Consider the following 27,123-nt stretch of genomic DNA (forward strand, 5'->3'; position numbering starts at 1 on the left):
CCTTCACAAGGAGGATGACATCATTGCTCCCTAAGAGAGTCATGGAAATTGACCACTCGTGCCAAGTGGTACAGAGAGAAAATGGGGCTTATTGTGGGGTGGGGGTGACACGTAGGCAGACAAGTAAGTAGAGTGCACCCTCAGCTCTCACTGTCCTATTGCTTAGGTTGGGCATGGATGGTCTGCACATACCACAGTCAAAATTCTGACAGCCTACTTTAGGCAAGTATTAGGCAAGTTTGTAATAGTAGAAATTCCCTGTTACAGACTGAATGTTTGTGTTGCCCCTATCCTATCCCCAAATTCATATGTTGAAACCTAATGTCTAATGTGATGCCAGGTAGTGGGGCTTTGGGGAGGTGCTCGGGTCATGAGGATGGAGCCTTCATGAATGAGATTAATGCTCTTATGAAAGAGATCTCCCCAGGTTCTCTAAGCCCCTTCTACCATGTGAGGACAGGTGGTACCTTCTGTGAACCAGAAAGCAGCCTCTCAGCAGACACTGAATCTGCTGGCACCTTGATCTCGGACTTTCCAGATTCCAGAACTGTGAGCCATACATTTCTGTTGCCCTTAAGCCACTCAGTCCATGTAATGTTATAGTGGTCTGAACAGACCAAGACACGGGTCCTACAAGTGGTTTGTTAGAAAGGGGAGCTTCTGGAGCCAGTGGTGTCAGCCTCTCCTACTGTTGAGACAACTCTGAACTGTTGAACCAGCTTTCTGCTCAGCTACCAAAAGGAGGAAAAATGAGCCCCCAGTTTTGTTCCTCATCCCCCTACTCCCCTCCTTAAAGTACTAATGTGCCTCTGGCACTCTTGAGTATCACTGTTATATTTTTTTCCCAGAGCACTCACCAACTTCTAATATACTTAGGACCTCTTTTTATCTATTACCTGCCTTCCTTACTAGTGTGTAAGTTCCACAAAGGCAGAGAAGTTTTACTGTGGTTTTTTTTTTTTTTCTTTCACTGCTGTATATTCTCCAGCAATTTGAACAATGCAAACAATGCCTTCCCTGAATTAGGCTCTCAATAAAGATTGGCTGAATAAATAAAATCTTAAAAGAAAAAAAAAAGATTGGCTGAATGAATGAATGAGTGTAGCGACCTATGGAGGGGCTACTGGTGAGAGCAGACAGGGAAAGAAGCTTCTGGACTCATCCCAATAGGGAGAACTATACCCTATGAGGAAGAAAGAAAAAAGGAAGAGGGAGAAATGAACTGGACAAGACTGAACTTTGCATAGAAAGACTGAGCAAACTGAACCAGCCCGTCAGGCAATACAAGAATCTTTATGCTCAATCCTGGCAAATTTGAGAGCATTTCTAGCAGGTTGGCCATGATGGCGACCGAGGTGGCCCACCATGCATATGAGGGGGGACTGAATAATCTGAGGTAGTTTATAGGAAAGACAAAGATAGAAACACGGTGGAGAAGAAGGGAAACAGCACACCAGAACAAAGGTTATCATGGTAGAGAGAATATATCGTATATTTACTTTGAGTAGCCCTTAGGAGATGAACTATTATATGTAGGTACAGTACGTTTCTAGATCAATATAAGAAAAAACTTTTCATTTTGTTCAAAAAATAAATTGAGTGCTTTGTACTGCATTAGACATGAAGTCACCTGACTGTTCAAGCAAAACCTGAGGATGACCTCTCAGGAGTATCATAAAAGGTGCCCATTTGAACAAGTCTAGAGAGGTGAGGCACCAAGGTGCTTGGAACAAGAATCCCCCCTGCATCCCTCTCAATTGTTCAGACATTAAGCTAAACTGCAGGTCACACTTCATGGGTATGAGAGAGAGAATACGTAGTGCAAGTAGATGCTCAAAAATGTTGAATGCATAAAGGAATGGATGAAAGGAAAACCAAGACAGTTCTGTACTCAGTTTCACAAGCTGTTGGAGAGAAGCAAGTTGCAGAATTAAGACCTGCTCCCTTCCACAGACTTGGAATCCAGTGCGGGAAGCTGGTATCAGTGGTAGGTACCAGAAGAAGAGAGCTCTCGGCATTGTCTCTCAAAGCCAGGAACCTTGTCCAGATAGTAGGAAGGGAAAAAGGAATTCTCAATTTAGATAAACTTCTGTGTGTTTCATTGGTTAAGAGAGACTAGAAAAGCCTTAGCTCAGGGCTGCCATACAAGGGTACCACAGTCAGTCAGGGAAAAGTATGCACAGTGATCGAGACCAGTTTTTAATTTAGAACATAAGGTCTATGGGAAAGGACAGTATAAAAGATGAAAAATATTAAAATGTATGGCTGCTTTTTGAGCTTTTAAATACTAAAAAAGAAGGCTTTGAATGAAGTTATCTGTATCTGTAGAATTTCCATCTGTAAGCTCTATTTCTGAAGGGATCCCGAGTACTGGCTGCTAATTTTTGAAGCTATCAGGTCCAGGATAAAAGTGTCTTAGAGTAGCTAGTAGAGCTCTTGAAGTAAGTAAATAAAAACGGGGAGCCCAGCATGACCTGATAATGAAGATGCCCAGCTGTAGTTGATCAGTCACCCAAGAACAGTAAATTCTACGGGCATCATAGATACGCTGAGGAAAAAGAATATAAAAGTGTCAGCAATGTGTTACAACCGCCTTAGCCCATAGAAGAGTGCGTATACTGAGAGAATGTAGCTGAAGCCCAGGATATGGAAGTGGGGGACCGAAGTCCCAAGGAGAAGGGCTTTATAGAAACGTTAAAAGGGGTCCAGTGAGGCTCGTGTAACATTTCGTGCTGGGGGACAGTCCTGGAAGTGGTGGCAGGAGCAGCAGGAACAGGAAGAGCTGAGACGCAGAGCACTGCCCATGTGCCAGACGTGCTTCTAAGTACCTCACAAACACCACTTCTTTCAACGCTCATCAAGCGGACATTAAAGCTCATGAGCCAGCATTGCACACTGAGGTAAACTCAGGAAACCCTACGGAAACTGTCATTTCCCTTGTCACATGAGCAGCACTTGCAGTGCATCTGTGTGACAAAGGAAACCTTCCGTGGCACTTCTTGTGGAGCTACGGTTCACAGAACTGCTGGAAACATTAATGTACGTAAAAGGGGCCTGAAAAACACAGTGTGCCATTAATCATCAAACTATTAAATATCAGACAGAATTATTGGGCTCTTACATACCAAATATTTTATATGAAGTTTCAGACATATGTCTTGGAAACTCTCATTGGCTTAGAAGTGCTTTCTCTTAGGAAGACAGTGCATTTTACTGCAGGAAAGTTACAATCCATTTAAAACACTTCATTGTATTAAGGTAATGGTTTCCTTCTAACTCCCATCCATTGACTGACTACCTGTCTACCCTAAAAATGTAAGTCCTCTTACCACTCTAATTTATAAATAATTTATAAACCATCAGTTATAAACAAACAAAATAAGGATGGAAAAATTTAGAGAACTTTAAACTGATACAAGCTTGTAATGGGTTGAACGGTGTACCTCTTAACCTATTCCAAAAGAAATGTCCTCCAAGAACCTGTGAATATGATCTTCTTTGGAAAGTAGGTCTTTGCAGATTAAATTAAGGATCTCAAGATGAGAGATGAGGTCATCCCATGTTTGTGGGGAGGGTTTCTAACTGTACTAAGGTGGGCTCTGAATGTAATGACAGTGTCTTTTTAAGATAGTGGAAAGAGATATGACACACAGAGGAGCTGAAGACAGTTGAAGACAAGGCAGAGATTGGAATCATGTCTCTATAAGCCTCAGGATGGCAGAGACTGCCAACAGCCGCCCAGGAACTATAAAAAAGGCATGGAATAGATTCTCCCTCAGAGCCTCTAGTATACACCGATCCTGCCAACACTTTGATTTACAACTTCTAGCTTCCAGAACTGTGAGAGAGCAAAATTCTGTTATTCTAAGCTACCCAGTTTGCGGTCATTTTTATGGCAGCCCAAAGAAAATATTACAATGGGGTTAAAACAAACAGTTACATTATCATAATAAAATGGAGTCACACCCAAATGCCAAGTGATCAAGGAAAAAATGACCAAAACCTGAGCATAAGATAAGGGGATCGGAAAATAAGGGTAGGTGAGAATGGGGTTGTTGAATTACAAGGGCGAGAAGGTAAAAAACTAAATGAAGTGGATGGTTGAGATAAGAAATATCATCCCCTATTACACCGTGACTAAACTAATAAACAGTGGTTAAGGCACTGTCAGGCTGTTTCAGGAATTATCAGAAACATGAAAGCTCTATTATGCTCTACTGAGTTAAACAAACACAAATTATACACATTCTCCAAGTTCCTAACACCCTGGCTAAAATGAAGTTCATGAACCTTGTTAGATGGTTAGGAGAATAATGGAGATCCATGTGTGGAAGGAAAGGGGCCACACTGGTGTGAAGCTGCCTAGGCTCCGGCTTTATGTCCTACAAGGTCATTTGTGTGGTCCCAGTGACAAAAAGCGACCTTTGTTGATTTTTGAAGAATTGCTATAGTATTTGTCAACACACCAAAAGGAACATACTGATCTATATTTTATTTTCAAACTGCCCCATTTTTCCATGCTTTTTCAAATACCAACTACACATGCTATTTTAATACCTGCTATGTCTCCCATGGGCCTTATTTTCTGACTTCATTTATTTAGCCTTTTCTGAACACATGCTTCCTGAAAAGGCACTGTGCAAAGGGTAATGTGAGAACTGAGGAGCAAAGGGGTTGGGTTCCTAAGCCCTAAAGGAACATGACAACAGAAGAAATCACTGAACCTATATAAAAAGAATATTACATGTTCTGTGTAAACTATGAAACAGAGGTGCTGATTATTCATAAAACTCTTATCTTCATCCCAGACCACTCTTTTTGGTGCCAACTGCCTACTGAAATATTGAGGATACACAGGTACTAAAACTTTTGGGCAAAACTGAACTGAATGTATCCCTCTTTTCCTCAATACCTGTTAATAGCTCTTCTGTTTCCTGGTCAATGGCTTCACCATTTACTAGTCATCCGAGGCAAGTACTTGTGTATCTTCCCTGTACTGCTGCTACCTTGATTCCCTTATGCAATTAATTCAAATTCCAGAAGATCTCGAAATCCACCATGGTCCTTCTCCACTTTGCGCTCTTGTTCAAACCAGCATCATTCCTCCCTTGGACTTCTGCAATGACTTCCTAACTCATCTCTGTTCTGGCCATGCCTCCCTCTGAGCCCCTATCATGGAGTAGATAGTGATCTTTTAAAACAACGTAAACCAGTTCGTATCATTTTCTGCTTATAAAGCTTAATACATTGTATATATTAGAATGTATATATTAGAATGCATTTACTATGCTCCAAACACGCTGACCTCCCAAGTCCTTCAACATACAGAGTTACTTGCTGATTAAGGGCCTTCACACAAGCTACCTCTGCACTGTGGATTTTCCCTACTCTCCACTACCTCACTCCACTACCCTGCCAACCCACACAGACCCTTTATGTTTCACCTACGTGTCCCTTCTAACTGTCCTTCTCTGACACTCCATGTAAGGTAGGCTCTCTTGTCCTACCCTTATGGCTGTGCTTCGGCTTCACAAGACTTGTCAAAACTCGTGATTTATTTGTGAAGTTGTTTTCTATTTGTCCTTGTCCACCAAATTGTCCATCCTATTCACTGTTTTAACTCTAGCATTTGGCACAGGGCCTGGCACATGGCAAGTGCTATATAAATATTTGTTGAATAGAAGAATGAATAAATGAATAAGCAAATAAAGTGAGGCCATCGATAAGGAACAGATGGTTTCAAATAGGACCGACCCAGTACTCAATACTACATACGCCCAATTCAGTGCACCCAGCGTCCCCTGCACCGGTAGCAGGGGAAGGAAACAGGATGCTGCCATTTCTCTTTCAATCCTGTTGGACTCATACATCTAATGGGATTATCTCCAAATTTGAACATTTTACTTCCAAAATGATTCATTCTTAAAATAGCAAGAATAATACAAAGAATTCCCATATACTTTCCACCTCAACCTCCTCAAATGCTAACGTTTACCATGTTGGCTTTATTCATCTGTTATCTTTCCTGAACCATTTTAAATACACTGCAGACGTAATGCCTTTTACCTCTAACTACTTCAGCATGCATTTTCTTTAAAACTAAAGACAGTGTCTTCTTGTATAGAAACACAGTACAATTATCAGCAAAAAATTAATACTATTAATCTAGAAAATTCAAAATTTGTTCACTGTCTCATGTATGTACTTTAACATACATACCTACATACATAAATGAATAAATAAAAATTTCAGGCCCAGGATTCAATCTAGGACACGTTGCATGTACTTATCATGTCTCTGCAGTCTCTGTTTTAATCTGATACAATTCCTCAGTCTTTGTCTTTCATGACATTGACCTTTTTGGAGCACATAGGCCAATTATTTCGTAGAATGTCCTTCAAATTGGGTCTGGCTGATGTTTCTTCATGATTAGCTTCAAATTATGCCTCGTGGGGGCAAGAGTCCCACCAAAGTGGCACTATGTCCTTCTTATAGCATCACATTATGAGGTACACGTGATCTACTTGTTCTATTACTAGTGATGTTAACTTTAATAACTCGATTAAGATTTCTATTTTTCCTTTTGTTATTATTAAGTTCTGGTGAGATGATACTTCAAGATTATGTAAATATAGTAATAACCAATTTTTTTTCTAATTAGCCAACTCTACTCTATGGTCCAACTAATTCTCCATAAATAAGAACTTGCAAAAATGTTTCAAGTCTGCTTATGGGTCAGAAATAGCTAATCATGCAACTTTTCCTAGTGTAATGGTCTATTAACATTCTACCTTCCCTCCTTCCCTCATGCACACAGAGAAACCTAGAGTGCTATTTTTTTTAAGAACATAATAAAATATCTAATCTCATTCGTCATTCATCAGATGAGAAAGCCAAATCCCAGACAGGCTAAGTGACTTGCCTAAGGTCAGACAACTACTCGGTAGAAGACCTGAAAATAATTGAGTGCTCATTGTAGAGCAAGAAAGGCAAAAGTCAGTTTGGCGCCCTTCAAATATATAAGCCCTACAGGTACACCTGTACATGCAGTCCATGGCAGATTCGCTGTGGCAGTTTTTGGAGAGTAATGGGATTTTTAATTTTTTTAATTTTTAATTTTTTTATTTTTTAAATAGTTTGCATTTTAAAGATTTTATGTATTTATTTGACAGAGAGAAATCACAAGTAGATGGAGAGGCAGGCAGAGAGAGAGAGAGAGGGAAGCAGACTCCCTGCTGAGCAGAGAGCCCGATGCGGGACTTGATCCCAGGACCCTGAGATCATGACCTGAGCAGAAGGCAGCGGCTTAACCCACTGAGCCACCCAGGCGCCCCGAGTAATGGGATTTTTATACAGATCTGCAGGACAGAGCAGAACATATTCTGAGGAGTGACTGTGGTTTCTAGGGAAGCACCATAGCTCACTGCTCTGCCTGAGTATTCTGTGTTTTCTTCCTTTCTCTCTTGTTCTTCTCTCTTGGCAAGACTTAAAAGCCATTCCAAAGGCAAAATAAAGTCTCATAGCTCTGGGAAAGAGCACTGCCTACAATGGGATCCTAACCCAGAACTGGCATAAGCTCCTTGCCATACTCCTTGCAATACTCCAGACTCCTGTTTAATTCTAACCAATATCTTTATGAATGTTCTTTTGCATTTTCAGGAGATGGTTCTGCCATTACCTTATGTTTTACAAATTCAAAAAACAGTTAGTAATATACCCAAGAATATTCTAACCTGGACAAATACAGAAGCAAGCAGCCCCTTCTACAATGCCCTGGGACTTTCTTTCCCAAGGTGATCATACTATTCAAGAAAACAAAGCAAACAAACAAACAACAAAACTAGCAGGTTTGAGGAGTTGGAATTCCAATCTCACCCTCTACCCAGAACACAGGGTGGACACAGACATTAGCTTGCCTGCTCTGCTTCCTCCAAAGCCTTTGAGAAGTAATGGAGAGGTCAGTGTCCTATCCAATCCAGTAACTCAAGGTAATATTTCTTGGTAAAAGTTATTTTAAAATAATATTTACCAGCACACCCAAGCTATGAACAGAGGTCAGGACTACAAAGCCATCCCACACAATCCTCACACAGCATTCCTTCTTCCTGCTTCTGAGAAGCACAATATGCCAAAAAATAGAAGCAGTATTTTCATTAAGGGTTAACTCTCAATCAGGATTTGGTATAAATTAAGGTATTATTTTAAAAAATCATAAAAGCAAAGATGTGAATTTCCAGGAGTTAGAGTTAGTAATTCAACCCAGAAATGTAGGGAAATGTTTGCTGTGTTAGTGGTACATACCAGTGGTGGTGGTAGCAGTGGAATTGGGGTAGCTGATATTTACTGAGTGTTTACCATGGACCAGCACTGTGCCAAAGGCTTAGAGCTCCTCATTTAACCGGGAGAACCACCTGAGTGTTATTTTACACAACGGTATAAAATAAAGGGAACACTGGGATAGTATTCTAAATTTGATCTAAGATTATAATCGTGCTGCATGGTAATGACTGAGTAATCCTGGAGTCCAGACCATCGTGCAATTATTGCTGACTGACAGACTAACTTACTCCCTCGTTTCTTTCTGGTTGCTTTATAAGGGAGGTCTTCCACAATCACCCTATATAAAAAAGCAAATTCCCATCTCACACTTGCTGAGTATCCCATTCAAATATAAGCTCCAGGGATGCCTGGGTGGCTCAGTTGGTTAAGCCGCTGCCTTCGGCTCACGTCATGATCCCAAGGTTCTGGGATGGAGTCCCACATTGGGCTCCTTGCTCAGCAGGGAGCCTGCTTCTCTTGCTGCCTCTGCCTGCCTCTCTGCCTGCTGTGTGTACTCTATCTCTGGCAAATAAATAAAAAAATCTTTAAAACAAACAAACAAAAACAAAAACAAAAAGAAAGAAAATCTAATATAAGCTCCATAAGGGCAGGAACTTGTCTTCTCAACTGCTATAGCCCAGTACCTAGAACAGTGAGTGCCCTGTCCGTGTTAGGTGTTTAATGCATATCTGCTGAAGGAATGAGTAAATGAATAATTGATCAACAAAACCAAACTCTGACAAAGATTAATTTTAAATGAATGATTTGTGTTTACTTCTTGATTTTAAAAGCGTTCTGTGGTAGGCTCACCAGAGTCTCTTAAAAAGACTGGGCGGGGAATATTGGACTGCATGACTCTATTTGTTGAAAAATTCCCTGTAGCTCACATTCATGTTCAAAATCATTCTGTTGCTTATGCTCTTTGTGCTTAAAAAAAAAAAAAAGAAAAGAAAAGAAAAAGAAAAGAAAAAAAAAGGGCAAAAAGCCTGAAACTCCGTTCCTAGTGGCTAATAAAGTTTGGGCATTAAATACTTTGTTGAATATTAGAGACAAATTTTAGATTAGGCAACTCTGCTCATCGTTGGACAACATCCTCTGAACATCTACAAGTGCCAAGCACAGAGAAAGTGCTGGGAGTAACCACGCAGTGCAATATGAGGGCTAATGACCTTCCACTAATATGGAACATCTGCTCTCCCTGATTGCCAACCTCTCCCACCTTGGCTTTCTAGAACTAAGTGAACTCAAACAAACAGGATTTTTAGTATAACTGACCTCCCTGGCAACTTTTATCATTTCCTGCTGGTAGGAAGGCAAAATAAAGGACCGTAGAAATTTATACTTTTCATTTGGGGAAAAAGGTCATAACTTTGGGAGACTCTTAAGAAATTCATAGGAATGAAAAAGATATTTGTAGGAAAATTGTTTTTTGAGGAAAAACTTCCATTTTTAAATGAGTGGAAATTATGGCTTATGTGAGAATCTAAGATAATTGGGTAACACTGGGCTAAACTTTTTTTTTTTTTTAAGTTGGCTCCATGACCAACATGGAGTGCAATGCGGGACTTGAACTCCCAACCCTGAGATCAAGGCTTGAGCCGAGACCACATAACTGACTGAGTTACCCAGACACCCCCAGAAAGATAAATTTTAATAGGTGTTTAAAACTTCAAAATGAAGTGCATTCTGACTACGTTCATTACTCAAGCTTGGTCATTTATTACTGATCCTTATGAAGAGAATAGCTATTAAGTGATTCAAACAGAAAAACATCTGTCAGTTGATGTGAAAAGTACTTGTATATTTACTTATATATAAGTGTATGAAATTTTACTGATGTTGTTAGAGCCCTGCATGTTTCCTGTTTCTCTTTGTTTTTGCTTTCAGAGGAAAAAAAAAGGTTAAACTTATATTCCACAGTGCAAATTCTTTTTTCATATACCCCTAGATATTCCTGTTTTGCTTAGGCTAAGGATTCTAAAAGTAATAAAGTTGTATTCATTTCTCCTCCAAAGGAATTTTACTTAAAACAAAAATGATATTAACATAAGGAAAGGAACTCACACTTTATTCACAGCGTTTTTCCTCACAATGTTCTCTTTACATGCTGTATCTACCTCCGGGAAGCTTATGTGACATTAAATAGTAATGAGAAAAAAGTTTCGACTTGAACTCACACTCAAACTATCAGATGCTTTTGGATGGTGTGCTAAGCTTTTGTGATTAGCTGTGGCACAGCACTCATTCTGCAAGAAAGTGGCTGATGTCTACCTATAAATGCTGGCATCAGAAGAAACATGCTTAGCCATTTCAAAATCCTGAAACTAACCAATGAAATAAGATCATAAGCAGATTTGGGATACCAGGTGAGATGGGCTAGCTGAACACCAGCCTTGCTTAGATACCTTTAACTCAGTCCTATGACCACAAACACATACGAGTTAAAAGGAGTTGGGCTATTATACAAATCACTCAAAAGTACGAAACTTACATATTGACATATCCTTTACACTTCTGATGATTTTCTGAACACAAAAATGACTTTTGATGTGGCACAGAGAACTATGGTCTAGACACGTTCATAAACCTGTGGGTCCATCTGATTTTCCTTAGCTCCACAAAAAAGTCCTGGCTAAACAGATCACTGTATTAACTGGTTAGACTCCAAAATTTGGAATGAAGATGTTTAATGTTCTTGTGCCTCCAATCCAATCCTGAATTGCAGTACTCACAGCTGTTGCCTGCTCTATTACCCCTCTGTCCAGCTGAATGTTCGGGCTCCTTGTACGGAAACTGTAAGGTGGTATCCAAGGTTCTGAAACCTTCTTTAAGAGAATGATGCTTGTAGTACTCCACAAGTTCCTTCAGGATAAAAGAATTAAAGATTATTTTTGATAAGGATACTTTTATTCTCAAACACATGAACTCCTTGAACACATAATTATGTACAAGAGGAGGATGACTGATTTAATGCCACATTTTTCATAAGTATATGGGAGGGTAAGTCAACGATCATCCTTCCCTGCTTTCTGGATGTACGCGGCACCTAACTAACTAGTAATTGTCCTTGTTACTCAGGCCGGCCATTGGTAATGGGAGTTACCTCCTACTCTTATTCATGGATAGAGAGCATCCTGTTAGTCTTCAGTCAGATGTGGTCAATGAAAAGAAACCATACTAAACTTTAATTGCAGAACAGTAATTATTGTTCTTATTTATGAAATACTTGCTTTTCTAAACAAACATAAAGGGAGCAGCTGTTTGCTGAATATATAGCAATTTCTAATTTCCTGCATTGTCTTTCAACATAGCAGAAAAACAAACTTGATTCTCAACGTTCTTTTCCACAGTAAACCAAAACTGATAAACCACAAATGCCCCCTGACGTTATTTCTGGCTTACAGTGAAGTGTTAGTGCCCTTCCATGGCTCTGCACAGCATCTGCTACTTAGAGAGGTCAACAAGGTAGTACTTTGCATTTTCACTTACACCTAATTTGCCTTAAATATACCCAAGCCTAGTTGAATAACCATCCACCATCTTCCATACTAAAATTTCAGAAATTTCTCTTAAGATGTCTGCACAAATCTGAATGTGTGCAGTAGATTCTGCACAAATCTGAATCCTTCTATTTTAAGTAGAAAAATGAATAATAATTCATAATGGAAAAATGCACATTATTATTAGATGAGTACTGCAGGTATAATGTTTCTTAGAAATAACTAAAATAAAAAGCAATATCATTTTTAACCTAATTGGTGCTGCTATCAACATTTAAAACAAATAGGGTAAAAGTAACTTATTTCTTCTAAAAACCACACTGTCATCAACTCAGTACCTCCATTCAGTGGTTATGTTCAAAGTCTCCCAAAACAAATCAACTGAGACAAAAACCACTCAAAGGAAGCGAAAAAGAATCATCAATGATTTCTCTTATTTATGATTTACATTATTTATGGCTAACCTTGGATGAGTTATAGAATGCATTGTGTGGGGTGTTCCAGGGTCATTAAGATTATGAAGATAAAGCTACTACTCTCTAGGAATGCTCACTCTTGAAGGAAAGTTAGGGGTTATGGGCGCTCAAAGGCAAGAAAGAGCAATTCTTTTTGTGAGCCCCATGGAGAGGATGAGGGAATGGTTCATGACAGAGGTAGCTTGGCTTAAACTGAATAACAGGCAAAACTGCAGAAGCTAGGAAGGTGGAAAGGATTGCTATAAGTAGACCAATCCATCTAGGAACAGACATAAAGGTGATTAAGTAGAGGCCACATTCATAAACACAAAGCAGCTTGATTTGGCTGAAGCACTGGGTAAGGCAAATGGAGATTCTTCAACTCCCACATCTGTAAAATGTGGAGAATGCACCAGGGCACAGACTATAGCGAGAATGCATAGAGTGTCTGGCATGTGTGAATAATCATAACTATCACCACAATCCCCTATGCCAGGACTTTTACAGGGCTTTGCACCATCTCCACACAATAAATAAGAAACAGGTTTAATCCCCATTGATAGTCAAGTCTCAGAGAAGTTAATCAACTTGTGCAAGGTTGAACAGCTGATTTCTGTCTCCAAAGTCTGTGCTCTTAACTACATCCTACTCTTAGCAAGTATTGCTTGGCAAATGTAAATACAAAAAAATGGAAGCAAAAGGAAAGGAGCATTTTCTAAATGTCCATGATATACCAAGAACTTTGTTACCTTAGAACTAAGATGCTAAGGTTTTACATACTTCACACCTGTAACTATCCCTATCTATCTATCTATCTATCTATCATCATTTATGTTTCTTCTATTATTTCTTTTTTGAGCCCAGATTATGGTGGTTTTTGATGAAGCAAAGGAATCTGGAATCTGACCAACTTGTAAAGAAAAAGAATCAAAATGCCAGAAAGAAGCTTATATCCTCAAAATGGCTTCAATAATCAGAATGTGGCATTTGTATTATGGTGATTTTTAACATGGTTTGCAAAGTCTAGAATTAAATTCTAGAGACTAATATTATTTAATGGTTTTTAAAAAATAAAAGGCAAAATTTTGTAAGGTCTCTGCAAGAACTGTACATACACATACATTGTGTTGCTAATGCAAATGTTTACCAAAGTGTTCTTTTAGTCTTATCATTTAAACTAAGTAAAATGTGTTCTTTAACAAAAATATGAAAATAAACCTGAAAGTAACTATAAGCCAATAACTTGGAGCTTCAATGTAATTTTGTTATAAATAGTATGAATTTTATGCATTATAATATTATGGATTAGTAGGAATTAAAGTTTATGTGAAGTCGGCAAGAATCCACAGACTTACCATATTGAAAAGGACTTGGTGATCATTTCATACCTTCCCATATCCAAATTTTATGGAAGGAAAAAATGACTTTTCCAAGGCCTAGGGTCATGCAGCTTGGTAAGCTGCAAATACTCTTTTATCACTTCACTAAGCAGAGAAGATATTTTAGTTCCATTTTTACAGACTTATGTGGGTAAATCTTCCTACATGTTTTCTGACTGGGTAGAATTAAATTGTGCCACCATGGGTCTTTTCCAATTTATGCCTTTATGCTTTCTGTATTTTAGTCTAATCCACCCCTGCTTTAGCAGTCATTGACCTTCAGGTACTACAAGTAAATAAGAAGACGCTAAACAAAAGAAATCGCTAAGCTTTCCTTATCTCACACTGACACAGCAGTGTCAACAATTCAAGTCTCTCTGAAAAATAATGAGTGAGAGTCAGTCATTCCAATTACCAAGGAAACAGGCAATGGAGATGATTTATAAACAGCATTTGGACATGGATTGTCTGGCATACATGAAAATTAGAACAAAATTAATGCCTTGTAATCTGGATATAGAAATTCATTTAGAATTTGAATTTAATGACTAAGAAAAACAAAGATTTTGATTAGCCAAGCTATTGAAACCCAAAGGGAAAAGCTTAGGTCGTAACCACCTAGGGTCAATCTTCTCTTTGAGAAACTGGCTAATTTAGAACAAGTTCTGGAGTTTGCTTCCATTTCACATCCTTGCCAAATTACAATTTAATTCCAGGCCCTAATAAGTTTCATAGGTAGAAGCATATAACTTTACCATCCATAATGGAAGGATATGGAACCATTTTCAAGCAACAACTCAAACGCACAGACCATTATATACTTATAATGGAAACTGTGTTATTTGACACCAACATGATGAAAGGCAATTCCTTGAAGTTCTGTGATCCTGATTTGGAGAAGCCCTTACGCATTGCCAGAGTGAACTCAAAGGTGCCTGTTAATCCTCTCTCCCCTTCCAAACGTCCTGTTTGCTAGAACAGGAGCCATTCTTTCTGATCAAGTACCCACATGGTATTTTTGAGTTTAGGTGTTAAGGACAGCACTACTGTGAGTTCTCGCTACCGACGGATTTACAAATTTGAAAGCATCTTTAGAATAGTAGAGTCTCTTTGAGTTCTGCAAAAGCGTAATGATTCCACAAGGTAAGGATGCAATATAACTTGGTTCAACAAACAGAAACAAAGAGGAGGGGCAGCTCCAGACTATGGTTCCTTGGTCTCTTCAGCAGTTTTTACAGTTATTTGCTAAACCTGTCAAAGTAATTATGCAAGACACAGTTTTTCAGCTGCTTAGCTTTCTTTTTACAATTACATCCTTTTGCTAGTATTTTTTAGTTTCATTGTAGTTATGCTATTAATTCTGAATCCCTTCCCTTTAACCCACTGTGCTATGTGCTTCCCTTACATAAGATGCTTTCCTCCAGATATGGTAGGAAAACAACATGCCTGCATCTCTAGCAGTGGCATTTATGATATTTTACACATACCATATAAGGGGAGCCTGTTTAGCTCCATGACAGTACTTTTAATTCCCTTTCCAGAATAGCAGTGCAGGAACTTTTGCTGCTCTCTAGTACACATTATTTAAGGACGCTGGGGGTCTGCTGCTTATCCTAGAATCACAGTTTTGTATGTAGATAGGAAAGCGAAGACCTATGTCCACTAATCCAGGTCATGAAGTATTTACCGGCTTTTCACTTCTTAACCTCAGCTGCTGATGAACTTTCTGGAGCTGAACCAAGGGACACAAAGCTGAATTGATTGGCCCTTTCCAGCGACTATTCCTTTCATCCTCTTTGCTTGTCTCCTCGGATGGGAGTTCCTTTTGTTACTTTCAAAGTCAGCAAAGCTGGCAGTCATCTTTGGGCCCTACAGCACTTTTTTTTTTAAGTCTCAAAGTAACTGAAATACCGTGGAGAGCAGGTTCATTACCATCCACGGAAGTTCTGCTGGTGAGAGCTCAAGCCGCTGTGCCTTGCAGCGATGTGGAGACCCCCCTGTGCCTGCTTTTATCAGGACTCAGCTGGGGCTGTCATTCATTATTTGTGCATCCACTTGCCACCTGCCTCCTAGGTTTTCACTTCAGGAAAAACCTCCTCAGGTCCAGTTCTCTCTGTGCACAGCCTGCGTGTTCCAACAGAACATTCAGTCGCTTCCAGCAGGAAGGCCACCTGGATCCTGGTTACTCATTGGGCAGGACTCCTATTTTCCAGGATATGATCTTGCTGCCCATCCTTAACTTTTGAATTGAGAATGTGATATTTAGGTCCAGAGAGGTTTTCTGCCTTTTCTTTCAACTCAAGATGCTTCCATTTCTTTAAAACACTAATCCCTGTCTCAAAGCAGCTCTAGATTTTTAGATAAGGCTTTCAGGCTGGCCGATTTTGTAAGGCTCTCTTATGTTCCATTTTAACTTTAATGTTTAACGTCTGCAAAGTGCTCTGAGATGTTTTCCGGAGGATGCAATACGTATCATTTGACTGATGGCTCAATCAATGAGTGGTCCTTCCCAATGTTCCTCAAAATACTTAAAGTGAGCTTACAAATGCATCTTGTGTCTTGTGTCCAAATTCTTCATTACCTCAAGAAACCCTCAAACTTCAAAATCAGACTTGAGGCCACTTTTAAAGAAACATTAACTTTTTCTTTATTGTCAGCAATGCATATATATAATGCCATATAGATCCTGTTTTTATGACATCCATAATATGATGCACTAATAAAATTATTGAGTGCTAATTTTTTAAATTGTAGGAATAAAGTAATCTTCGTTCATTAGAAGCAACTTGGTAAGAATGTACTATTTAAATTTAAATATAAAATTCCTATGAAATATCGACTGTTTGGTAAAAATGCTACCCTGTTAATACTTAACTGTCCAAAATAATGAAACAGAATTATAGCACAGATTATTTAAAATAGAAGAAAATACAAAAAGTTTTTCTGTTTGTTATTATATTGTATTTTGCATGGAATGAACCTAGTGAGAGGTATTTTACCATTCACAATTTTTTTGTTGTTATTAAAATTACCTTCTTCTGGAATTTGAGAGGCAGGGCAGGGTGGGGGAGGGTCGTGGGGGAAGGGAGAGAAAAAATGAAAGAAGATGGGACCCTGGAGGGAGACAAACCATAAGAGACTCCATCTCAGGAAACAAATTGAAGGTTGCTGGAGGGGAGGAGTTTGGGAGGGATAAGGTGTCTGGGTGATGGACATGGGGGAGAGTATGTGCACTGGTGAGTGCTGTGAATTGTGTAAGACTAATGATTCACATATCTGTATCCCTGAAGCAAATAATACATTATATCTTAATTAAAAAAAAAAAAATGCCTTCCTCTGTCTGTATGAGCAGTTAGAGGCAGAGGAAGGAAGAGGAGAAATGCATGTGAAAGATGTGCCCTGTGACTCAAACACAAGGTGAAACACAAATCACTGGAAGTTGACTGAATTTGTCCATTGTTCTAAGAATTATAAATCATGTGGACTCTGAAATGTTATCTAAAACTTGCAAACTGAATTTACAGTGAAAAAAGTGAGTAGGACAATATAAAACTCAATTGGAATTCTTAGAATTATCAGGATTCTGCGGCAAAATTACAGGGGTCTCTTATAAACAACTTTTCAGCGCACAAAATTTCTAAGAAGTGATCGAATTAAACTGACCTCTGAAATAAGAGCAAAATAAGGACCACAGATTGAAAAGAACTAATCAATGCTTACCATTAAACTTTTAAATTTTCTATTTTCTGCAATGTGAAAAAAGCCATCTCTTGTTAAAATCTTGATGTGCTTGGCTTCATTATTGTACCTGTGGGCAATGAATAACGTATGAATATAAATGTGTTTTTAATCAGTAGAAATCAATAATTACCAGAGGGCATGCCCCAATAAAATTATAGGAATTAATTCTGAAGACAAAATATATGCCTATGCCAATACACTGGTGACAGCTAATTAACAAAATATATTTACTAGATTGGTTGAAGATACAACTAATATTTGAAGTGAGAAGTGGTTTTTTGGGGTTTGTTTGTTTACTAGATTGGTCAACTACTCAACAGAGTGACCAATCACTTCGCCCAATTTATTGAGCAAGTTCAGTTTGAGAATATAGAAAAACAAAATCAAATAAGACAAAATCTAGTAATAAATATTTTTAGACTTAACGAGAAACACACACATCAAATCACAAAAATATAATGTTATGAAAGAAATCTAATATGCCAATTAGCAGCCTATAACACTTAATACTGTTTTTCTAACAGATATTTTCAAGTATTAATGAACTGTCTGGATAGATGCATTATTTCTGCTGCAATTAGAACCTTGGTTTTTAACATCAGTGTTATATGTGTCAGATGGTCTATGCAATTATGAAAACAGGAAATCTATTTCTGTAAAAGTACTTGTCCTACTTACTTAATGCTAATTGCATATTCTCCTGACTCTTTGGTCCTGTGCCTCACAAGGTAAGTACTATTTACCCTATTAATAAGTTCAGTTTCTGCCTGCAATCTTTCCATTGCTCCAGCATACCTGAAAGAAAGAATGACACAGAAAATCTGGGTAATATACCTGAAACAGAACCGAAGCTGAAAGTAAGTATCTGTCAAGATTTTAACTTAGTGGCAGATCAGAGCTGTTTTTTACTTCGATACTAACTAATTACATTGCTTCAAAAAATAAGGCAAAAAAAATGTCCTTTGAAAAGTGAAAAGCAAAGGCTCTACAAAGCTAGCATGGTAAAGTGAACAGTGCCTAATGCATAAAAGCACCCAGTCAATATTTATCTAATAAATAAACGAGACAAAGAGAGGAGTGAGTAGGTATTGAGTTAGAGAGAGACTTACAGGGAGTTTGAGAAGAAGAAGGAAAAAGACTTGTAAGGGAGGGACTATCACGTATAGGACATTTGCATAGAAAAGGTGAAATTTTAGAGGGGAGGGTGTAGGGGGTTTAGGTGAACCTGGTGGTGAGTATTAAGGAGGGCACATATTACATGGAGCACTGGGTGTGGTGCATAAACAAATGAATCTTGGAAAACTGGAATAAAATAAAATAAAATAAAATTAAAAAAAATTAACCAAATTTAAAAAATAAAAGGAAGATATTTTCAACAATAGAATTCTTCCTAAACTATTTGCACCTTATACATACCCAAATTCCATAACATTAACAGTAATAATCAATGGCCCAAATCCAATGTTAAGATACTCTATAGTGACCCTTTCACATCAAATACAATGTTTTACATTCAATGGCAAAATATAGCAGAGATTTTGGGCAATGAAAGTTAAAGGGAAAAATTTCACATCTCAAAACTCATGACTTAGTATTTCAAAACTTCACGAATTAGTATTCCAGAAAATTCTCTGATTCACACATAGACTAGGGTAACTCAGTTTAAATACCCACCTTTAATTTATACTAAATGCTTATTTAAGATACAAAAGTTTGTTGAAGGAAGACATGTGAGATTTCTAGCAAGTATAGAAGGACAGGCAAGGGCATTTTATGCAGATGGTACCTTGGGATAAAAGCATTTATGATAACCTATGAACTATTAGTATCCAGGATGTTCTTTTTTTTTTTTTTTTTAATTTATTTGACAGAGATCACAAGTAGGCAGAGAGGCAGGCAGAGAGAGAGGAAGGAAAGCAGGCTCCCTGCTGAACAGAGAGCCTGATGCGGGGCTCGATCCCAGGACCCCTGGGATCACGACCTGAGTCCAAAGCAGAGGCTTTAACCCACTGAGCCACCCAGGCGCCCCAGTACCTGGGATGTTCTGATCACTCTTCCATCTTATCTCTCACTAGTCTCCAACCTTCTTTCAGGTTCAGGAATTTACCAGCCTCTTTTTGGTCTTAAGAGTCTTCCCATAGACTGTCACTGCCTGTACAACACTCACCCAATTCATATACATTCCTTCTCATCACTCAAGCTTAGAGTGACCTTCTCTGACCATCTCATCTGAAGAATGTTGTCCTGCATCTTACACTTCACTCTATTATTCTTATTACACTATTGTAATCTCTCCAGGGCACCTACTGCAATTAGTATATAGTATATGCATTTTTGTCAAAGGAGCACATGAACATAGCTTCTGAAAGTCAACTAGTGCTATAATAATAATGAAAAAGTAGCATCACCCCATCTGGTTAGTTTTATATCCCAAGTTCCATTTCAAGCATTTTATCTATTTTTTTTAAATCTGTGCTTGCATATTTCTAAATAATCAAACTACAATTCTTAATTTATTAATTTTAGGTGTCAGGAAGGAAAATAATTTTCTTCTCCATTTGTGCTCGTTCCTTCATGGTGCTTCTCCTCACTCTTGTTTCCATAACCTCTACAAAGCCAAGCCATCATCTGGCCCAGTTTTGTAACGTTTTCATAGTCAAAGAACATCCGACACCCAAAAAGCAATTCCTCAAGTTTTTGTTCGCTATATCTTACCTTGCAAATTCTCTCCAAATTCTCTAAGAGAATGATAAACCCCTGAGTAATACACTTCTCAACACCATATACTAAACCTGTCCATTTTTTTTCTACGGAGACATTCATTTCTTCTAAACTCTCTTGGTCTAGTCACTACTACTTGCTCTCTAAGCGTGCTGAATTATTACAATCTTGGGACATCCCATTGGTTTCATTCCCTGGATTCTCTATCTCCCTCTTTATTGGTTTATTAGCTCATCCTTCAGCTTCCTGTAAGTGGATACATAGGTTGTAATACTCAGAAAGCCTCCCATCCAGAAAAAACATTTTTATTTTACTTGATATTTAATTGAGAACTTGTCTGAGTATACAATTCTAGGTGAGAAATTACTTTTCTTCTCAGATTTTGAGACACTGTCCTATTGTCTTCTCACTGGCAATTGAGTGCCATTCTGATTCTTTGTATGTGATCTGATTTCTTTTTCCTCCCTGGAAGCTTTCAGACTCTGTCTGCTCTATATTGTAAAATTTCATGATAACGTGCCTTCCAGTTAAATGCCATACGTTTTACTTCAGTACTGTCCTGGGTTCTCAGTGGCATCTTTGATTTGGAGCCATATATCCTTCAGTTCTGGGAAAATTTTGTCTTTTTTTTTTTTTTTTTTGGACAATTGCTGCTCTGTTTTCTCTTTCTTGAGTTCCACTAAACAAAGGCTGTGCCTCCTGGATTAATTGTCTAATTTCCCTATCTTTTCTTCCATATTATCAAATTATTTCTCTGATTTTCTGGAGGATTTGCTCGACTTTATTTTCCAACTCTACTACTTAATATGTAATTTAGAAGAGCTCTTTTTTGTTCTCTGATTTTCCTTTTATAAAGCATCCAGCTCACTTCCTTAGGTATTGTCATCTCTTAATTCTGAGAATATAAATTAAAGGCTTAAAAACTAAATCTTTCTTCTGCTCATTTTAATGTCTGCCTTTTCCTTGTTTATTTTCCCCATTTATTCTATTTGCTCTCTAGTTCAAGGCTTTTCTCAAATGCCTAGTTCTCTTTGTTGCCTGTTTATATTTGGGAGAGAGGCATCTCAGTGGGGGTGGGGAGCACCAAAGCAGACTCTCTGGGTAGGAACATAATCATTTGGCAAGAATGTGATTCATGGGGCTGGATAATACCCAAATGATTTTCGGATTTTTTTTTTTTTTTAACCGAGTCTATTCAGTTCCTTTAGAGAAAAATCTTCCAGATTCCTGTCTGGATGCAATGAGAGGATAGTCTGTGTGTATTAGACCCAGCTGTCACAGTATTGGAACTGAGCTATATAAAGGACCTGGGGATCGTCATCAGTCAGTGTGTTGACTTTCCTTAATTTGACTACTCCACAGCACAGCATCTCCCTCAATCTCTGCTGGCATTGCTCTTTCTAAGTATAAGCCCTACATGGCTCAGTTTTTCCCACATAATAAACCTTCTAATTCTACTGTCTCCTGCTATGGTAGTGAAAAGTAAGTTGTCTGACTATTTGGAGAATGGGGTAGGAATCTTGGCACCTGCATCCTGTTCTTCATATGGATTTTCAGATGGTTCCCCAGTTTTAAGCCCCACGTCTCATCCCTGCCTGCAGAATGTGCACCGCCCTCCGCCCCCCTGACGCCTGCCAACACACACACACACAATCAGACTACATACAAAGAATCAGAAATCAGAATGGTCTCTTCCCACCATCTTGGAACTGTGGAGGTCTGCTGGGAAAAGGACTCCTAAATCCAACAAATATGACTGGAAGGCTGTGGTCCAAGACCGTTTTTGCTGTCTAGAAAGCGGGGCCTCCAGAACCAGAGGAAGCACACAGCTCTTCTTAAAAATTGAAGGTGTTTATGCTCAAGATGAAACTGAATTCTAGGCAGAGATATGCTTACGTGTACAAAACAAAGAGCAATACAATGACTCTTGGTGGCAAATGGAACAAAACCAGAGTAATCTGGGGAAAAGTAACTCAGGCTCATGGAAACAGTGACATGGTTCGTGCCAAATCCCAAAGCAACCTTCCTACTAAAGGCACTGGCCACAGAATCCATTTGATGTTGTACCCCTAAAGGATTTGGATTTACTGTCAAGTAAATAAATAAAGCTGTAGATTTCTTCTCTTGGAAAGGAAGGTGGGGGAGAGAAGGAAGGAGGGGGAGAGAGAGAGAAAGAAAGGAAATAAATCAGAATGTCATTGAGTTGGAAGTTATAAGACAATAGAGCAAAGTCTGAAAATCTGAGATGCAAAATAGTTTCTCACCTAGAATTCCATACCCAGGCAAATGAAGATAATCACCTTGATTCTACCCAAGAGACAAAGTTTACCTTGTGAGAGTAACTTGTTTTTAAATGGAGATGTAATGAATAGACAATGCAGTTGGTGGATATCCAACTTCTTGATGACTTGAGAACCACATGTCATCATTCAGCATCATTTTCTCTAAACAGTGTAGTATTTCCAAAATTGGAAGTTTCCATTTCTGATATTCTTGACCATTTTGTCCCCCAGCAGAAAGCATTTCCCATGAAACTGTCTGTTTAGTGTGAATAAACTAAGTTGCTCAAGAGAAAGAAAAAAAGCAGTTTAAAAATTTTACTATGAAATATCTTTATTTGTTTCTGTCTCCAAGGCTCTTCCCTTATCTGAACACTTTGATTTTTATCATCATTAGGAACAATACTATTCTAAGTAATATTTTCAATAGAATTTTACAGATCTACAAGGGTGCATTTTAAAACAAACTGTTCAAAAACTAATCTGTACCTGGGAACCATTCAAGGCACAGGAGATTAGGTTTTTCAGTTTATTTTTTCTTTTTCAGTTTATTTCTTTTTCTTCTTTCTTCTTCTTTTTCTTTTTTTCTATTTTCTTTTCAGTTTATTTCATGAAATCCATGTAGTTTGTGGCATTAATATTTATCTTTAAAATCATTACCCTGATAGCTATTATGCCTAGTTATGTGCAAAATAATAAAAGAGAAGGAAGCTGATCACCACACTCTCATGATTTTATCAGCTCCTGGTGGTGTTCCCTTTGATTATCCTTGCTACCAGCTCTATTTTCCAAATTTAATTCCTGTCAAGATCATGGTTTTTAATTCCATGTGGTTCTAACCTCAAATTTATCTTTAAGTAAAAATGTAGCAAAGCTTCCCAGTTCTATCAAAGCCTGCTATAACTTCTTCAGCAAGCTCAGGGAGGTCAGAGAAAGCCGGTAATAGTTGCAGAGCGCAGACTCGATGGTTGGGGAGAGCAAGGGGGCTGATGGGAAGAATTCCATACTTTCGAGAGTGTAGTCCTATAACAACTGAGCATTTTCTATGCTTTGGTTATAGAATAGAAAATAGAATACTTTTTAAAAAATTTTTTTTTAAGATTTTATTTATTGTCAGAGAGAGAAAGAATGCACATGAAGGGGTGTGGCAGGCAGAGAGAGGGGGAGAAGCAGACGCCCTGCTGAACAAAGAGCCCATATGTGGCTTAATCCCAGGACCCTGCGATAATGACCTGAGCTGATGGAGCCACCTGGGCATCCCAAGAACACTTTAAAAATACAAGACATTTCAGGTGTTCTATCTACACCTGAAAACTAAACTAGTACTATAAACTCTCAGAGTATCTCATTTATATACATATACTGATATCTAATTTGCATGCCTATATTTCATATCTAGAAAATAAAACAGATGCAGTCCTTTTAAGAGGAGCCAAACATAAAACTCAAGGAAACAAACATAATTAAGTAAATAAGCCCATGTTTCGTACTTAGAGAGGCAATATGGCAATATACAGATGGCATAACTTGGAATCCCAGCTCTAGTGCTCACTACTTGCATGGACTTAACCTTAGTTTCCTCATCTGTAAAGATAATAACAACCTACCTCATAGAGATGTTGGAACACAAAACGAAATAAAATGTAAAATACTAAGCACATAGTAAGCTCTTGGTATATATTAGTCATTAACATCTATGATCACCACTATTCTGGATCCTAAACAGAGTTTTTCCAGTTGAAGATATCACTTCCCCTTAAACTCATCATGTCTAAAAAGTAATAATCACCATCCCCTTTGCTTCCTTATTTCTATTAGTGATAATGTTAGCCTCTAAGTGACAAGTGGGCTCCATGTAGACCCAGAACATGAGACATGAATACATCTTGCTCCTTTCACATTACGATTTACGATCTACTATCCTTTCTGGACTAATTTTTAGCTTCAGACAATGGAATCATATATTTTTTTCTCTGTTTCATGAAATCTACTCTTCTAAAATATAAGATACATATTTGCCTATGACTCACTCTTTTCTGTAACTGTTACAACTTTGAATTTAGTCAGGTGTGTGAATGCATACACACATACACACACACACACACACACACACACACCACTCTGATGAAGTTATGGAAAGGTCAGCGATATATAAATTCATTATCGTGTTTTGCTGTATCTGAAAACACCTTTAGCCAGGACAAATAGAAATGGAAGGTGGTTTACTACCTCCATATTTAAGGCATCCTTGAGCTAAGGTTGTGGTATTTCAACTTAGCTGCATAAACATTTTTAATACTTACCAGGGTTGGCAAGAATAATCTACAGGTTTGGGCACCTAGGATATAAAAAGCCAAAAAAAATAGATTAAGTTTACTTAAGGGAAGCTTTTAGGAATCCATCATTAATTCAGTTGCGCTGACTCAGCTCTATAAAACCCTAAATAGCACAGTCCTGGAACTATCCATTCGCAGTTTTATACAGAGTGAATCATAGTATATGTCAGATAAGAAGAAAATAATTCATTTCACTTTAATTCATTCTTTCATTCATTTTACCTCCAAGAGGGGAGATAACAGGAAAAATATGAACTGGAAGCTTTTGGTATTTATTTACAAGGCAGTTTAATTGTACCACAAAAATATAAATGAAAATGTTAGGAAACTCAAATAGCACTCTGCTTTCCTAGAAAACAGGCAAAGTAAAAATACATACTGGATGTACACTCTTCTTTTGTATCACAAATTCTAACCTCTGATTTTGAAGTCTACCAACTGGCAAACCTTTTATTGATGAAAAATCATGGGAAATATTCATTTTTCCCTTTTCTCCTATGGTGCTTTGCAAAAGAGAACAATGTTACAATTGTTGTGCAATCAAAGAAAAAGAAAAAAACTTCTAGTTGCTGATTATAACTAGAAAATGAACAAAGCCAAAGAATGTACACCAATATTCCAAGAATAACAAAATACATATTAGAGGAGAACAAAGTTTATAGATTCTTAAGGAAAGATAAGGAGTATGAATAATTTGTTTTGTATTTTGAAATTTTCCATGAATCTCTTTTACCTTTAATTTTTAACAGAGTTCTGATCAATGTAAATACATCTCTTAGCTATGTCAGTTTTCATAATGGGCTGTTAGTATTTTGACCTTCCAGATTAATAGTTATATATAATAAAATTATCTTTCTGGCCAGAGCATCTCCAAAGTTATTAGTATTTAAATATTTTTATCTTATGGATCACATGTTTAATTTCACCACCGTGTAAAATCCTAATACACAGAAAATAATTTTTAGAATATATTACACCCATTCAAATCCTACAAATATTTTCTTATACTATTTTGTTTTCACAAATAGGAATCAACTCTCAATCATTTCTTTTTAGAAGATATACATAGGTTCGGAAATCTGATGGAAAAGTATTTCCTCCTTCCTTCTCCCACTTTGTATTCTTTAAATGCATACTTATTCCTAAATCAATCCTTCTCCCTAGAGAGCTGAAACAAAAAAGCAAACACAACACAACAAAACAAAACCAATAACACAAAGAGGGGACAGAGAAGGGAAAAGAACTTCAACATATTCTATGAATATGAAAGCGGAAAGATCCACAAAAACGAAGGGTGATAGAACATTCTAGAGCAGAACCAAATCCCAGGCTATTTCAGTCTGTTGTCCTTTCAGAGCTTTCTCACTCTTTGGTGAATATGTTCTGATAGGTGAAGTGCCAGGACTATCTTCTCGGCACTGATTCCTATACTGAGGGTGGGATCCTACCCTTCTCCATCTGTCCTGGGCCCTCCCCACTTCTTATATAAAACAATACAGACTTTTCTTCTGGATACTTTCCTATCTTTGACTGTGTTCTCATCTTTGATCATTTTTCCCTAATGCCTTTTTCCTACCTTCATCAGAGGCTGTTTACATTGTTAAATTCTGGCTGTAGTCACACAGTTTTTAAAAAAATTTTACTGGATATAGAGTATGCATGTAAAATAATATATATAAGATATGTGCTTCTCCCTGAAGCACATCTTATATGAGTTAGAGCAGACAGTTAGAGGTAAGTTAGAGGTAAGTTTTCTGTGTTTGTTTGGCTAGAAATGTCATTACTTCATCCTTACAAAGGAAAGAAATTTCTAAGTTGACTAATTTCCTTCCAAAACTTTGAACATATCATTCTTATTGCCTGAAATATTAAAGTTTCACACTATAGAATCTCCATTTGGTTCTTTTTAATAGTTCCTATTTCTCTGTTGAGGTTTCCTGTGCATTCATTATGAACATGCTTTCCTTTATGTCCTTGAGCATAGTTATAATAGCTACTTTAAAAAAAATCTTTCCCTGCTAATTACATCATTTGGGACATCTCAGGGTCATTCTCCTTTGATTGCTTTTTCTTTTGAGTATAGTCTGTGTTTTCCTCCTCCTCTACATATTGAGTAGTTTTGGGTAGTATCTTAGACAATTTGAATAATACACTGTAGAAGCTCTGAATTCCATGATGCTTCTAGAAAGAGTGCGATTTTTCTTGAAGTAGGCAGTTAACTTGGTTGAACTCCAACAGCAAACTACCTCCCCTGTGGTGAGAGGCAGATGAATTCTCAGTTTTGTTCTTTTAGCCTCAACTGAGCCACTTTGGGAGTCTGCACCAGGCAGCCAAACTGAGGCAAAGTTTATACACAGAACTTGAGGTCCCTCCCCCTCTGACACTTTCTAAGA

General features: G+C 37.9%; 1 protein-coding gene and 1 pseudogene across 4 annotated transcripts in view; one reads left to right on the forward strand and one right to left on the reverse strand.

The window, feature by feature from the left end:
- The window catches only part of VAV3 (vav guanine nucleotide exchange factor 3), a 356,330-nt gene that overhangs the window by 12,085 nt on the left and 317,122 nt on the right, over positions 1–27,123 (reverse strand). For all 4 annotated transcript variants that reach the window (XM_059375596.1, XM_059375594.1, XM_059375595.1 and 1 more), the window contains 4 exons: positions 24,698–24,732; positions 18,073–18,189; positions 17,374–17,461; positions 11,052–11,181 (listed from right to left, as the gene is read on the reverse strand). In XM_059375596.1, the coding sequence (XP_059231579.1) occupies positions 11,052–11,181; positions 17,374–17,461; positions 18,073–18,189; positions 24,698–24,732 (370 nt within the window). The remainder of the gene's footprint in view (positions 1–11,051; positions 11,182–17,373; positions 17,462–18,072; positions 18,190–24,697; positions 24,733–27,123) is intronic.
- Positions 18,689–22,221, forward strand: LOC132001554 (large ribosomal subunit protein eL33-like; annotated as a pseudogene).

The sequence above is a fragment of the Mustela nigripes genome, chromosome 14, assembly GCF_022355385.1.
Source record: "Mustela nigripes isolate SB6536 chromosome 14, MUSNIG.SB6536, whole genome shotgun sequence".
Lineage (NCBI taxonomy): Eukaryota > Metazoa > Chordata > Mammalia > Carnivora > Mustelidae > Mustela > Mustela nigripes.